Consider the following 17,078-nt stretch of genomic DNA (forward strand, 5'->3'; position numbering starts at 1 on the left):
GCTTCTATGAAGCAAGGATCTCCGCTGATCTACTCCTCATTCAGCATTTCTACCTTCTGTGCTGGGGGGGAATGGTCCCCTTTCTTTTTTTGCCCCTGCCCCACTTTCATTTTGTGCATCACCTTCTTCCACAAATGACTCAGGGGCTGTTTCTGCAGCTGCTCATAGCTTTCCCAAGGTACAGCACTAGCAGGACGCTGACTGCATCTTAATAGCATAACAAAGCTATGACTAGTGGTAGGACCGCTGCCGTTGCAAGGGGACAGCACTGTTTCAGTTTAGAGGCATCTTGCATTTGGAAGGTATGGGCTAGAATTTTTTTTTTTTTTTTTTTTAGTTTTAATGCAAGCACAAATGCTGCTGTCAGGGATGATCTCTCTCTCTCTCTCTCTCTCTCTCTGTCTCTCCCCCCCCCTTGCCAAGGCAGATTCCCACTCACAAGACATGAGTGATTTTTCTGAGCAAGGGTGTTAGTCTTAGACTTTTAATGCCAGAGGTCGTTTAATTTATCATATCTTGGAGCTCTGACATCTCTAATAAACTTAATAAATAAGTACCTTGTGGCAAGTAGGCTGAAATTACTTTTCTCTAATTAGTCTTCAGATAATGTTATATTGTGCAGTTAAAGGGAAAGGAACTTCGCCTCAAATTTCAAAGTGGTGAATCTCAGTTTAATTCTGCTAATGGCTTTTAACACAGATGGCTAAAAAGAGTAATTATCTTTTTTAGCTTTCTGCCACCTGTCACAAGTGAACTGTTTTCTTTAATTGCTCAAAATTACTCTTAATCACACAAAACAGATATTTAAACCCTAGTCACATATGAAACTTAAGAGCACGATTTCCACATTAAGGTACGGGAACTTAAAGCTATTGTTATGCCTAAGGTTAATAACCCTGCTATGTGCTGCAAGGGTTAAAAACACAAATCTATCTCTAAGATCTGTAGGGTGAACATAGTGGGTCCTATAGCTTGAAACAAGCAATTACTAGAGAAACCAGGAGGTCATCTCCCTAGAACCACGAAAGGGAAAAAAAAAAAAAGCACTACTTCTTGCCACTAATATAGGCTTCAACCAATGTTTATTTTTAAAAGGTACACTGTCAAATGGCAGTCTCTCAAATTATGACCTGCCTAATAACTCTGCAATGACGTAACCATCCCCAGTGAACACAATGGGAGCCTTCTGTATGCATCTCGGGACAGACTTTGACATAGCCAACAGCAGTCCCACTTGGGTTAGGACAGCCCTCTAATTAAATCATTCTTGAGCATTTACAATCCTGACCAGCATGCAACAGTCTGGCAGCTGCTGTCTCTTATTTTGGTTTTTGGTTGTTGTTTTCTTCTTCTTTCTCTTTTTGGTGTTGTTTTTCCAGGGGATTTATCTTTAATAATTCTTGACTCCCAGTAGCAGCTGTACAGGAGACCCCAAGTAGTAACTTTTCCTTCCTTCTTCACTGTGTCACTTGGTCTCTGCACTTCTGCCAGGGACGTTCAGATTCAGGAAGTGCATCTGGAAATCAGCAGCTTAATTTTGCCCTGATGGCAGTGCTAAAAAATTGCCTCCAACTCCAGGCTTCTTCATTAATGTATTGTATACTACTTCTGGATCCCCAACATGTCATCAAGAACTAAGTTATTGTCACAAAGTGAACAAAAGGACAAATCATTCCAGGAGTTTGGATGCCCAGGATTCTTCTTCTAGTTCTCTCTCCCACCCAAGTTTCATAGGTGAAACATTAGTGAACATTAGTACAAATAGAAATATTAAACGGAGAGTCATACAAATAAAATTATCATGGTCAGACCTGAGGATCTGCTGAGGTCCCTTCCAACCCAAACATCTATGAAGCTATGAAATCATACAGAAATAAATGAAAACATCTCAAAGAAAAACCATGTTAGGAGTGAAAAGTTATAGATCTTTATACAAGAAAGGTGTACAATTGTCCATAACTATGGTGTCTGTTATATCAAGTGATTTGTCTATTTTTTAAAAATAAAATGGACAGTTCTGCAAAAATTGTCCCTTAATCCTGAGATTGGGTCAAGCCACGAGTAATCTAGTCTAACATCTCAAGTGTTTGAGTGTTGAGCTATAACAGATAGTCCTCTGAAAGCAGAGTCAAAGACAACAGCATAAAAAACTTAAACTTTCTTACCAATCTAATGAAAAACTGAGAACCAAGATATCATCATTGATCTTCAGATGAACTTATATCCTTATGGAAACTCAGTATCAGTATCTATGGCATGAATCTTGTCTCCTGAAGCTTAGAACAGTGTTTCTAGTTAGTGGGATTTCTACTTCGTAAATTCCTACTATTGATCTTACCACAGATGTTGAGATAGCCACAGCCATGTAAAATGTCTGTAAGCTGGTGAGAGAAAGTAAAAACAAGCCTAACTCCATTTCTGCCCTGATGTCTTTTAACCCCAAAAAGGAACGTTGGATTAATAATTGTATTCAGCATTAATATTTCGCATGTTATAAATAACAAACTATTATTACATTTTGTAATATTTAGCAAAGAAACAACTGTGTTATGGGCGGAGAGCTACTTTTTTCAGTGATTTATTTTAAATCTTTTTTCCAAGTTTGCTGTCTGTCAGCAGTGGTGCTAAAAGTGCTTTTGAGAAAAATAAGTATACCTTAGGTTTGCCAAACATCTGAATGTTTCAAAGCCTATGATATCAAGTTGATCTAATCTTAAGAGATGCAGTATTTTCAGTAGGGCCTGCTCAAGTAGATTTTGTACATACTTACCAAAATAATATGAGGTTGTACAAAACTGATATTTTTCCGAACTGGATTTTCCAGTGTACAACTGGTTATTTAAATCATGTATTTGTACTGACCGGTAAACGCTCTCTGCTCAGCGTTTTGTTGTTTGTACCGTACAATGGTAACAGGAAAAGAAAATATTTTCAGAAAGGGGGAAAGATTACATACAATCAATACGTCATTTCATGATATGCAGCAAGCTTTCAGAGTTTACATGGGCTGAATAATGTAATACATTTGGTTTGAGCCTTAGAGTTTAATTATTTTCGCCTTCTTCAAATGGATACATTTTTTTTTTTTGCTAACAGCATTTCCAACGCACAAATTGGCTCATGATTAAAATAAGCCCAGACCTTGTAAACATTTCTCCTGCAAAATTTCAATTGACTTAAATTATTTTTCTTTGTGTAAGGTCACAACTTGTTCCAGTGCTGTAACTCAAGCAGTTATGTTTTTATTCTATTATGTATTCAATCTCCTGTCTCAGTATTGTTTCCTCTAAATAATTTTCAGGATGTAGTTTAGCAACATACTGCTTCCCTAGGGACAGTTCCTGGCAATTGGCATGCTACCTGCTCTACCAAGTAACATGATAAGAATTTACCACCCGGACCTTGCACACTGATTTTTTTGCAAACAAACTGCTACCTACACCATATGGGTAGTGTTCGCTAAGGGGAAAACACTATTAGCAGTCACATGTTTTCCATGTACTTCTCTCTCAGTTTCCATTTTTTTTAACTTTTCCCAAAATATCAATATATTCAATTTAAACCCTGTGTTGGAAGATCCTGAGCATCCTTGGCATGACTGTGAGCATCCTCAGCCCTGTCTGAAGTCAATGGCAGCAAAGAGCACTCAGCACTTGTAACGCTGGGCACAGTATGTGGTTTATTTACCATGGTACAAATGTCAGATTTGAGAAGGGATAGCATGTAGATTTGACAGCTGTCTTTTAAATTATGCAGAAGAACAAGTTGAGCACAAATACAACCGACTATTAAAAAAATAAAGTAGTAGCTTATTAAAGGAATCCACCCACTACAGCAGTGCTAACCCTTCAGTAATTCTCCTGGAAAACAGAAAAAGCCTCCTAGCTTTATTTGTCCGTAAGACCTAACAGATACCTACTATGAATATCTAGAACATAATACACATAAACAACACGTCTCATGGCTGTTAGATAAGAAGTGTATCTTTCAGAAACACGGCTGTGCAGGTTGCACAGCAAAACCAAAATGATGATCCTCAGAATCGACATCGCATATACTGTAGCTACTTTATGGGATTCAAATGCAACCTGCCCCCAAGCTACGATACAGCCTGAGTAGTGGATTGGTACTGAGGGCCAAAATCACAAAGGGGGTTTGCACCCGGTTCAGAACTCACAAACCTGGGGTAGGCATCTGCACTCCATGTACAGGGAATGGAGACAGGCACCTAGGACTGGGATTCACATTTCCCAGGCATTAGAAAATGCCGATGACAAAAGTCAGGCCAGGATTAGGCACCTATACAAGACTAGGCCTCCAAGACCTCTCCTGTTCTTAGGAGCTTACAGGTGTCCGTGTAGAGACAGATAACTGATACACAAGCAGCTGGTGGCTTGCCCTTGTTCTGTAATCGCTACTGGTTGGGGCACTTCCCCATGCGGTGGGGAACCTAGGTTTAATGTCCTACTTATTTTAAGAGGATCCAAACCCTCATTCTCACTAGGCAGTCTGAGACAGGGACATTCATCTATGGAAGCCAGGCCTCTGTATAGAAAGGAAAAATCAGGTTCATGAAACAGAAAAAGAAGATTAACAAATGGTGGGAGCATGACTCCGAAGCTCCTAGAAAGAGGGAGTTTTGGTCCTGGCCCTTGCTCCTCAAACTGCATTTTGCATTAAAGTGTATTCAGTACATAACCTTGCCTTCATATCAATGGCTTCCTTACCTCGGCCACTTGCCTATTTAGAAATATTGTCTATATCAGCATACAACATTGATATGATCCCAAATCTTTATGCTTCCTATGAGTACATTTGAAAGTGTATATAATCAGATATTACCAGAAAAATCAGAGACTCTTGGTCCGGTTAAATTTTAGGCAAAGCACAGCAAAGCAAACAGATATGCAATAATTGCAAAAAAGATTCCAGCATTGCTAAAACATAAAAGTGCATTCACGGATGAAAACATGTGACTAGGAAACCTTTTTTTTATTTTGGAAGTTAAGTGTTCTTTAGAGCTAATTTTCCACTGACATTTGTTTTCCATTCATTTACCTCCTTAGTGAAGCTCTTTTGTGGTATCATGCCACCATGACCAAAAGTGACAGACTTTTGTCTCTGTTGGATTAATCAATGTGGTCTTTGATCCATAACATATGCTCCCAACACACATTTAAAGTCAACATATTCAACATTTGTGGTCTGGCAGTTCAGTGCCTGATGTTATCCTAGCTGATAGACAGTTGAAGTATTTATTTTAAAAAAAACAAGAAACTCTTTCACACTCAGTAGGTTGCATACAATAGTTCCATTCGCATCTATATGTGTATTTTACCTGGAGGTTAGGGATGTGTAGTTTACCTGGAGGGCATAGGGAGGTTACCTATCTGAATACCATGTTTCTTCAAGTACAAGCATCCACAGATGTGTGATGCTTGTCGTCACAGAAGAGAAAGTATTGCACACCTAAGGAACACGTAGGTCCTTCACCTATCAATTCCTTGAATGAAAGACCATCCTTCCATCAATTTTAAGGCACCCAGAGACAAGCAAAGGCACTGAATATCCCATATGATTATCTTTTGCATTGCATACACGCACACACTCAATACAGCCATGAGCAATGGCTTCAGAAACGATGCCGATTGAATTTTCAAGTGTGGAAGGGGCCAGCAGGAACTTACTAACAGCTGTCTATGATAACTTGTCCTTCGGCGGACTGCAGTGTCGCGGGGGAAGCTGAGAAACCGCAGTGATCCTTGCAGACTGGCTTTGGTGCTGGGAGCATGAGGGATGTCAGATGAATGGGGTGGTCTTTGTTCTTCCTCCCGCACCAGCCCATGGGAGGCAGGGCTCACACGCCCTTCCTTACACTTGCACCTTTCAATGTCTACATACTTAGTAGAGCAAAAACTGAATTTCATACTACAGGAGCTTGTAGAAAGCTATTGCAGAAGAACCAGCAGACAGAGAGCATGGGGGTGGGAAAGAAAACTAGAAGCCTAATTTCTTAAATTTTTCTTTTAAGCAGCTCATTTAAAATTAGTCAGGATATTTTAGCAACTTAATTACTTTTACAAGGAGCAGAATTATGCACGTGGTGCTGATGCACAGCTCAGCTACCCTTTAAAGGACCCTGTGAGGGACAGCCTGCTCCCATGCTTTTCAGAGACAAGGGCTTGCAAGTGTCAAATAATATTAACTTGTCCTCAAATACTTGGGTTTTGACCCTGCTGCTAGAGAATGAATTGTTAAAACTTCCACTGACTTTGGTGGGGCAGGATGATTAATCCCATTCTCTAAGGCCCACCTGTAAATCCCACTCTGTGGGAGGTGTTTGTGGGCCCAAAGGGCAGACGTGTAAGATAAGGGGAAACTCTTTAAAAAACACCTACTGCTCTTCCATTTACAAACCTCAGGCAACATGGCATGTGTCAGCTGCCTCCTTAGGCTACAAGCAGGTCAACTGGTTACAGCAAAAACCCAGCAAATTGAAACGCAAGAGTCTAATTGCATTATAAGATTAATAAAGACTCTTCTTCTTGTGGGACTTGGATTCTTTCTAGATACAGTCCTGGATTGTCACCTACAATGTAAAATTAATTCATCCAATGCCATTTCCGGCAGGGCTTTATTAAACCGTATATTCATTTTTGTGTGCAAAATTAAAAGCACGACGCTATTAGAGAATGTAATGCGCATCTTTCTTCCATTTGACAATGCAGAGCTCACTGTGATTAACAATGTAGCAGCTCATAGCAAGAAGGAAAATAATTGTTTTTTCAATATACAAGCCCCCATAATAATTCAGAAATCAATATGCATCCTCTGAGTATTTTCACCAGCCGTGGATTATAGAATTCAGGGTGGCCTGCCTTCATTTCCTTATGAATGTGAAGCTGTTGAGACCTGGGTTAGCCATTTTTTTTTTAAATGTTTAACTATAACCACTGGGACTCGAATCATAGCTTCCAGAGGCCTAATATGAATATTAATAAGACACCGGGCCATGGAGTTCCTTGCTGAGTTTGACAGTTTAAAGGATCAGTTAGTTAATTAGAAGATGACATGGCACATCGGGTCCCTTGGCTCTGTCCTGCCTTCTGTCTCCTCTTTTCATTTTCTTTTTTGACATATTAGATTACATCATTACTTGTAGTTTCACTTGTTAGCCACACCACGAGAGGAGAATATTTTAAGCTTTAATTACCCATGATTTCTGCCCCTCTCTGCTAAGACCCGACTGAACACAAAACTCAAAAGGAAGGACGCAAGGACCTCAGCTCCAGAAGCCTGCAAATGTCAGCTTGATGCTTTGTAATGCACCAGACTCAGCATTTGACCAAACAAGAAAAGGGTTTTTTTGTTGTTGGGTTTTTTTTCAAACACTGCAACCTGGGTGGATTATCCTAATGGCAACTGCCTTCAAATATAAAGTTCCTTTTTTTCTTTGCACATCATTTTGGACGAGTGGTATTGATTTTTCCATGCTTTTTTTTACTATGCTTCCCAGTGATCTACAGAGCTCTTTCTCACTCTTCATGAACAGATCCTGCCTCTTAGCATGTTCAGTTCCAGTACAGTACTTTATTGCACAGTGCTACATTCAGAAAAATGTCCGAGTTATCCAGCATCATTCTGGAGGAGACTGGCAGAAAGTATCTGAACACAAAGCTCTCTAGTATTCGGCGGCTATATCAGTTCCTGGGCAGCGCAGAGGAATTGCATAGATTATTTGCAATAAAATGTGATTGAAATACTAATGTATTCCTTAAATCCTTCTGCAGCAACATCAGATTCCCAGTGCTTAAGCAATTTGCAAACCGAGTGTGTTTTGACACGCACAGAAATTACACCTGCAGAAATGACCAATCAACCATAAATCCCAAGAACCTCAATCTGGTCTTGAAGGCCTCATCTCCCAACATAGTTTCCCGCTATTTTAAACTAAATGAATTTGGTACATAAACTTTGGATCTGAAAAACATATTTTGGATGTGTCGAACCATTCATCCCAAGTACATGCTCAGATAATCTCATGAATTGATGGTAACCATTTATCTTCTGTTTCGTGTAGCATATGTGATCAGGAAGGATTTATGTACCAAAAGAAAAAGATATTTCAGTATTACTGACCTCTTTAGCGATCTTGAAAAATGCCAGTCTTCAAATATGGGAATTTTGTAACAGTTTGAATCGAGTGTTCGGCTAGTAGGTGTCTTGAAAAGTATGTGGCTGTAGAGCAGTTCTGCAAATGATAAAACCAAGGATTAGGGGGTATATGGGCTTGTAGGAATGATTCCTTACAGACAATTTAGCATCCATCGCTATAGATGCCTGATTATCTGTGTACTTTGTATTTCTTCTGTCAACAGTTAGGCTATTATTTAGTATTCAGTTCAAATTTAGTCAGTCAATACCGGTCATCAAAATATATTTTAGGGTAAGATATTACCTAGGAAATAGATCTACATAATAGCCCTGTATAGTAAGCCAATACTATGGGCTAGCTATAATTTTTCATTAAGGTAAATATTGATTCTCAGGACATTACAAATAAACCACTGTTAATAACTAATGGGCAAAGGAGAAATAGCTACTACTCCAATTCAATGTAGAGCTGGATAACATCAACAATGTTACATCAGCATATATCAACTCCAACAATGGACTTTCCTTAGGAACCTGAAATTTTGCGTTCATTGTGAATCAAGTTTGAAAGGAAATGTGTGCTTCCTGTATTAAAAAAAAGAATTATTGCATTAGCCTATCTTTAATCATATCATTATCATCACATGCATATTGATCTCATAATGAAACACAAAAGGGTCCAGTGAAATTGCAGTTTCATATACTGATAACATAAGAGGAAAACCAAGTAAAATCTTTGTACCGTTGCTATATTTTTACATGCGCACACAGTGATATGCATAGCTGTGAATGCAATAAAGAGCTTAATAAAAGGTTAGGAGTCCTCTGTCTTAGAGAGAAAGAAAAGTTTCATGAATAAGGCCCTAACTGGGAATCTATCTTTAGTTTCCAATTCTGCCATGGATTCACTTTGTGATGTTGAGCTAATCACTTCATCTCTTTGTTCCTCTTTGTACAGTGCACATCATGTTTCTTTTCTCCTACCCTGTGTCTGTCTAGTCTATGCAGACTGGCAGTTCTGTGCAACAGATATTGTTTCTTACTGTGTGTGCGTGCATGCGTATGTGAATGCACACGTGTGTGTGCATATGTAGTTCCTAGTACAATCCCACACCATCTTCAATGGACTGCACTGCCATAATACAGATGTTACTGGAATCACTTTGGAGCATCTTCAACAGAAGTATAAATTCTTGAACTGCAGAGACAATAGCTTTCACTTGCTGTTTCTTTCATGTCACGAATCATTAGTGATAGACGAGTCCCATTCCATCTTAGGTTTGATCACTGTCTGGATCTTTTTGATCAGGCTCACTGGTTAAGAATTAGAAAGTAGATTGGTCACTCTCCAGCAGAATTTAGAAACAAAATGCACATAGTAAAAATATTTATTTTATATTGGCCCCCGTTTACCAGCAATACTTCACATGCTCTAAATCTGTACAATCACACACATCCATCCTCATGTCTGGAATGGACTTCTCCTAATGTAAAGTCTAATGAATTAGAGGTGGTATTCATATTTTGCTGTGTTTTAGATTAGGCAAGGAATAGTAGCATATTGAAAGATGGACATCTGTACCATTTCACATGGGAATGATTCAAATTCTTTTGCAGCCAAATCATATAGCCAGTTAAAGAGTTTGGTCGTTTGCAATAAGCCATCAACTAGCTCTGGCCATATATTATAAAGCGCTATTCTGCCAACCCTAAGGGGAGTTCACCTTAGAGACATTAAGGTCAAAGAGTAGAAGCATTTGGACACCGTTAAATGGATTTTACACCTTTGTCTCTTTCTGACATTACTGTTTTGCTTCAGCAAACTGGCTAATATCAGATATATCCTATTGGGTACCTTTCTAAATCACTTCAATTTTCTTTGTCCCTGGGCTACAGTCATACGATCATGATCCAAAGCCATTGCAGGTTGCGATCTACTATTTTACTTGCTCATTTGTATGAGAGTGAACTTTATTCGCTTTTGGGCACACGTCTATCAGTTTTAAAGATTAAGCATTATGTCAATAGTTCTCATGCAGCATTCAAGTCCACAAAATCATTTTGTTTGCCTTAAGATTGTTAACAGACTATTATTGCTTTTCCTGGAAACATTTTTATTTTAAAATACACCATCACTCATAGGAGCCTTTGCTTACCAGTTGTAGCCCTCCAACACGATATTTCATAGAGAAAGTAAAATGGGGATAGATACTCTGTAAGTAATTTCAGCCTTGAGGGCACATGAACCTCACAGGTACAAGTGAATGGATAATGTTTGACTTGATAATGCTATTCTTTCATACTTGTTCTCTTTTCCTGAGCAGTTTCAAATGTCTTTACTTTTCTTTTTTTAAATTGCCTGTTACTTGAAGCCAGTACCACTCAAAGCCCCGATATGTTTTCCACCTTCTGCAGGCACCCCCGACTCATTTTTGCATATATTCAAAATCTTCATTCACTTTAAATAAAAATGAGGATGTTACTTCCCCAGTAGCAATTATAAGCCCTATATTGACTCTACGCTGCTTTGGTGTCAAGCAGGGACAATTGCAAATACCTATGGCAGGAAGCGGAGGCTAAAGCCAGCTCTAGTGCTGCTTTAGGTCTTTCTTGCCCTAGCATCAGTGGTTCTTAATCCATAGGCTGCAGAGGTATGGCAAGGACAGATGATGGGATTGGGTTGGAGTAATTGGCTAGCCCACTTATCCCAACTATCCCCATGGCACCAGGCAGTGTCTTGCTAAAACAATTTACCCCACAACCAGATTGCAATGGACTGTGGCCACCTCTTTAGCAGGAGCGTGGCCCTCTTCCTTGGCTCTCTTGAGACCATTTTAGCAACACTTGAACCACTGCCACACACTGCTGCTGAGGGTGGAGTTCTGTGACAGTGTCTGGCAAGCCACCCGAGACTTTAAGTTTTCAGATCCCTCAGGAAGACTCTCTTCCACCACAAGTGTTAAGGAACGAGGACAGAGCAGTTGGCAGGTTCACAAAACCTAGACAACAACATGCTCCTTCAACTACTGTCACCCCTTTTGCAGTATCTACCCTCTGGTGTCTTCCACTCCCTTCCTTCATCTCATTAATCCAGTTTGTAATTGTCTGGTACAGTTTCTTTTCTTGCAGAAACTGTTCCTCACCTAAAACAGTGGGGTCCTGACTCTTGATTAGGATCTTAATGCACTACTGTAAGAGGCACAAAAATGGTAGGTCTGTAGCAGTAAGGCTTTTGTGTACTGTGGGTCAACTATTAGAGGACTAATTCTCTCTGTTAGAAGGCAACAATGACATATGAACTGGTAATTGAACCTATTACACAATGACCTTAGAAACAATTGTGATAATTCTCAGGATTGCTTTTTTTTCCCCCCTTAAAATATCAGTCTGTTCCTGGAGGACTTCTCCTCTCTTTCAGCAATGGAATTTAAATGTTCAGCTCAGAGGGATGCTCCAGATGCCTTTAGACTAGTTCAGAGTACAGGACAGTTCCTTTAATAATTTAATAAACATCATTCACTCATTTTGCGAATAATCACTAGCAATATTTCCAAAGAGCAAAATGGAGCAGATCAGGATCTAAGGGCACCAGCATTACCTTCTGGAGCAAATTGCTGGCTTTAGAAATTTGCTTTCACATACTCCCTTCTGGTGTGAAGCTTTCGTTTAAATACTTTGATTTCGATCCTGAAATTTCCAGTACAGAGGTAGAGTACTACACCCACACAAGAGCCATTGCAGGATTGAGGTTTCTCATTATTTACATTCAAAAAAAACCCAACATTTGGCTAATATACTCATACCTGCACAGTGACCAATAGGAAGGAAGGCTTTCCTTTCAAATCCTCAAAAACCAATAAAGAACTATTAAAAAGGGCTTTTTAAAAAGTTGAACCACACTAATTACCTGTCTTATTGAGATCCAAACACTGGATAGTCATTGGAGGTTTGTCATACTAAAGGTTCACAGACAAAACTAATGAGAAGAATTACAACGGAAGTACTCTCTCAACGCATTGGCATTACAACACTGATGGAGCTGGCCCCACAACCATGCTTTACAGGCATCCTGAATGTGCTCTGAAAAATTCCAGATGTGCTTTTTAAAGTACTGCTGTATGGCACAGTTTACTTTCACACCCCTCCCTGTGATCATAATCAGGGTAGTTTCCTGGCTTCTGTTTACACTGCATGTGAATGCAGGACTTCTGATTAAGAACAGCCAGCTGTTCTCTTCCCTTGCCTCTGGTTCATCTGGGTCTTAAATATTTGTAAAAATAAGGAAAATAATTAGAGCGTCAAATAGATTAACCAAAAATGATTCCACCCACTTGAATAAACTGAACCTGACAGAAATATGTATATTCAGGTAGATGGCAAATAGTTACTATGCGTGCAAGCACACGACATAAAAAAGCTGAGCACTCAAGAATAAGGAAATGCTAGAAATGAGGTTGTCTGGATGCTAGTCTTGCCCCTCTCACCAATTTCCTCTGTGATGCTGGCTTTGCTTAAAACACTTCTACCAATCACCACTTCCACGGGAGGTATCTAACTATGGGCTCTTTATTTTCTGGACACCTGACTTGAGACCTTGGGTTCTGATTTGCAGAAATACCAAACATTTATAACTGCAGTTGAAGTCAGTACAATCCAAGCACAGCTCCCATTAAGTGCCACATAGCGCTATGCATGCTGAAGAATCAGCTCCTAGGAGTCCCAAATTGGGCCTCCAAAATTAGCAGATACTCTTGACCTTAATATCTCTGTGTCTCTGCTTCCCATTATAAAATGGAGATAATGATGCCCCGTAGCCCCAGGGGGTGCTGGGAATAAAAGTTAATGTTTGTGAAGCTCTAAGATACTACGGTAATGATAGCCACAGAAGTCCCTATGAGGAAATTAATTCTGTCTTCAGATCAGGGCTTGAATAGCGTGGGGTAAATAAGGGACGGGGGCACACATTGAACAATGAGGAGAAAAAATATTGAATATCTGCTCATTAAGTGAGCACTGGCCTTCCTGCATACTGACTGAGACAGGGGTCTGCAGCAAAAAAACCCAGCATCTGATCATGTAATTAAAGACTACAATAATGCATATGCACAAGGGGGCTAAATTAATGTTGCACAGGCAGCCTGAATTCTGGTATTTCCTTACTTGAGTGTTTGACTTTACAATCTTAGTCATATTGTATAAAATGTATGTAACTAGCTCTATAGTAAAGCAAATGGAAAAAAAACAGAATATGCATCGCACAGCATCAGAATGACACGACATGGGGTGTCAGCATGTTTGGCAACTTTAGATCCACCCATGTTTTCTACTTGAACTGCGAGGGTTGTATGGTATAATCTCCTACGCAGGTCAGCACTGGAGTCCAGGCTTAGCTGAACTTCCTCCCATCCCGAACAAGCCCTCAGCTACCAGTCTGTCTCCTTGCTCAGCCAACCTCAGTCTCTTCCACTAGCTTCCTATCCAGTCTTTCCTTTCCATCATCTACTAAATTCCAGTCTTACTGGTGCAAACTCCATACCCTAGTCTCCTGTCATCCTCCCCAGCATCCCCAAGCCCCACTATTCTGGGGCTTGGACTTAACATTATCTAAAGGATCTGGAACTACATCTGAAATGGAAAGGGGTCTGCTCAGACTCCTGGTCCCAGGCTGGCACTTGCTTATCATGGATGGAAACTTGAGAGAACTGAACCATGAGAAGGAAAAGCAGATGGCATAGCCCTGGCAGTATATGCTGCTCCAAAAAACATGCTAAAGCTTCTCAGAGAACAGATCTCCTGAATTTTTATTTTATTCTTAACTAGGACAAAAACACCTGGTTTCCCAAACTCTCATTTTCAAAAATGACTGAACCATTTTCCATTCAGAGGCAGATACCCAGAATAGAAATTCTCTGTCCAAATGGTTGAACGTCTGGCAAGGTGTCTGATAATGGGATGTGGGAGGTAAAATTATTAACAGGTAGTGCTACCAGCTCCACATATATAGAGACATATGAAATAGATACAGAAAATGGAAAGCATTTTTGCATTTAGCTCAGATTTTTGCTTCGGTGTCAAACTGATTGACCAGAGCAGTGCAGCACTGCACAGCCAACTATATTCATTCAGCCCAATTGCATGCTAGTGAACAGCATGTTTCATCTCTTTGAGTCAAGGATCTGAACGCTTAACCCTTCCACTGAAAAGCACAACGCTCCATTGGAGCCACTCTCCTGGCTTAATTTATGGACTATGTTTTTAACTATTCTTCCATCCCGACTGGGGATTGGTAGATTACTATACCGATTACAATGGCATTTGTTGTACACGACCAAATATGAGCTCAAATACATAAAATAATATAAAGGTGCTTTACTGTTTCTATTGCAGCTAGGACCTGCCACATTGTCTTACTGCATTACTTGCAATTTTTGGAAATGCACAAATCGCTAACAAGAAATGCTGAGGGACAACTAAAACATAGTAAGCTGCAGTTGCTTTTAAGTTGACACTTTTGCCTTTTTCAGAAGCCCACATTTACATTCAATAGAACAAGCTTCAGTTTATGCAACATCTCTGGGAGATCTAATATTTAAGTATCCCTTAAAATTATTTTAAAATATGCAATTGTATGTTTTACAGCACCTCTATACTTCCTGCTCTTAAATCTTTCAGCGTCATTATTTCAGAATACCAATCCCTTATCTATATGAAATGTTTTTCATATTTTAAGGGCCCGACACAAAGCTCTTTGAAGTCAGTCGGACCTTCTGCATGCATTTCAGACTTGCTCAGAAACTTTTATTCAGGAGTGACCTGACTATTTTCTCACTGTTTGCCCTTCAAGCTAGGGAGCAAGGTCTCCATATGTCTTGACCTTCTCTGACCTTAAAAGTTGCACCGCCCTTCATGGAAATGAGATAAATTGCCTGTTCAAGAAAACAAGTCCAAGGTTTATATCACAGCCTTTAAAACTCATCTCCCAGGGCCTTACTCAGGAAAGCATCACAGTTCTGGTTATGGGACTTGCTGCACCTCTGTCTCCTTTCTGTTCTTTGAAGCCCCCTGAGATGCTTGACAAGTGGAAAGGATGCCCTTCCTTTATCCCCCTGCTGCCAAGCCCAAACCAATCTATCCACATCCATCATACAGAAACACCAGGCAACTGAAAGCATGACTTGAGCATGCTTAACTTCAATGCAACTCCAGTGAAGATGCTTCTGATTTGCACCAACGTGAGGAAGGGAAATAAGGCCTTCTGGCACCAGCACATGGAAGACTAAGGCCACTTCACAACATTTCAAGCCAACAGATAGATGGTGGCTCATTGAAAATAAGAGGTTGGTGATGCCAGAGCCTCTTCACAGCAGTACCCCAGAAATGATTTTGGATACTGCAAACTTCTTGGAGTCAAGTGCTTTTCATATGAGCTGTAAATAAATTGTTCACAAAATCCTACCATCTTCAGAGGAGCTCCTATCCACAGAGCCCAGCTGGCTGTATGCAATCTGTACTTCATCCTCAGTAGCCCTTTCACACCTTTAAGCATCCACATAGACGTGGTTTTTACTTGGTTTTCTCCTAATTCCTCCATTGCACAGTGCAACAAAGAAGCCATAATGAAGGCTAAGCATTTTTTGAATAGTTATCAGTTCCTGGGCAGAATACTTGATTCAAATTCATTATGCCAGGAAGTTCAATGACCAAGACCCTAAAATAGCCACAGATTCACAGACTTGTCAACCAGCTCCGTAGCTGACAGTAGAAGGGAGTTTTCTAGGTAGTTTGGCAGGTCTTAAGGTTAAAGATTATAGGCTTAACATAGGTAGATGTAGGTAGGATATAGCTGTATCTATGCATCACATGCCTTTTATAGCATATGCTCCCACTATCTGGCAAAGATTAATTTGCTAACACTAAATGATTGATAGCTCTCTCTGGTCTATAAATCTTGCAGTATAACGGGGTCAAGTACTGCAGCTAACACGTTTCAAAAGTAAATATAAAACATTTATTTTTAAATGAAAAAGATGTTAATTTCCTGAAGGCATGAACACGTGTGCACACACACACTCTCTTACAGATGTATTCATTACAAGGTACCTCTGTAATTGTGGCCAGACTTCTGAACTGTAATCTCCATGGGGCAGAGACTGCCTTTTGTAAAGCGTTTGCACGGTGCCAACATCAAGCAAATAATAATTGACTGCATTTGACTTTGCCACGTTTAATGCTGAATTTTGTATCGTCAAATTCCTTTCATTGCAGCTTGCATTGAAAATGTATTTGTATTCTGCTTAAATATGTTAAGAATTATCCTGAGGGAATATAGTAAAATGTAGTCATGTTTATTTGTAATTGCTACAAAACCGTTTACAAAATTGCTAGTGTCTTTTATTATGCCTGCTACTGAAGCACTTGCTTGTTAATTAGAGAAATTTCAGCTGTCATCGTCCGCAGTTATAGCTTCTGTATCACTGTCTGTTATGAATAGTCAATGAGGGCTGATTAATATGCATGAGTAGCAGTATATAGTGTGTGCATTGGACCACAGTACAGCAGCTTGACTAAAGCAGTAGAGGGAGTGTTGTGTACTCCGAGTGAACGAGGGAAAGCGCTAAAGAAAAGGGTATAGTTGCTCTGCAACAAACGGTGCAATACCAATGTCAATTGTTTCAGTTTAGCTGGCTCACCCAGGTATTTGAAAGGATATCTGCATGCATGCTTGTTAACAGCTATTTCTCTGGCTGTACGGGTGAATAAAGAAGACCGTCTCTGACACTTACTTAAACATGGGATGCAGTTTGTGCACTCTACAGAAGCAAGAAGAGCAGTACAAATTACTGTATGAAGTTTGTCAGGTAAAACCGTTAGATTTCATTTCTAAGAACAAATGTTTTGTAGCCTGCTGGCAATTATTATTGTTT

The 17,078-nt window shown here is 39.8% G+C and overlaps 1 protein-coding gene across 2 annotated transcripts in view; it reads left to right on the forward strand.

Annotated features, from left to right (window-relative positions):
• Positions 1–17,078, forward strand: part of PDZRN3 (PDZ domain containing ring finger 3) — a 181,263-nt gene that overhangs the window by 119,421 nt on the left and 44,764 nt on the right. The window contains exon 1 of one of the 2 annotated variants that reach the window (XM_019536634.1): positions 16,772–17,012. The exons of the other annotated variant lie outside the window; for it this stretch is intronic. Coding sequence (XP_019392179.1) covers positions 16,944–17,012 — 69 coding nt within the window. The 5' untranslated portion in view covers positions 16,772–16,943. Of the gene's footprint in view, positions 1–16,771; positions 17,013–17,078 lie in introns of those variants that run through there. 2 annotated transcript variants of the gene reach the window in all.

The sequence above is a fragment of the Crocodylus porosus genome, unplaced genomic scaffold (genome assembly GCF_001723895.1).
Source record: "Crocodylus porosus isolate Cpor-Errol unplaced genomic scaffold, CroPor_comp1, whole genome shotgun sequence".
NCBI classification, from domain to species: Eukaryota; Metazoa; Chordata; order Crocodylia; family Crocodylidae; genus Crocodylus; species Crocodylus porosus.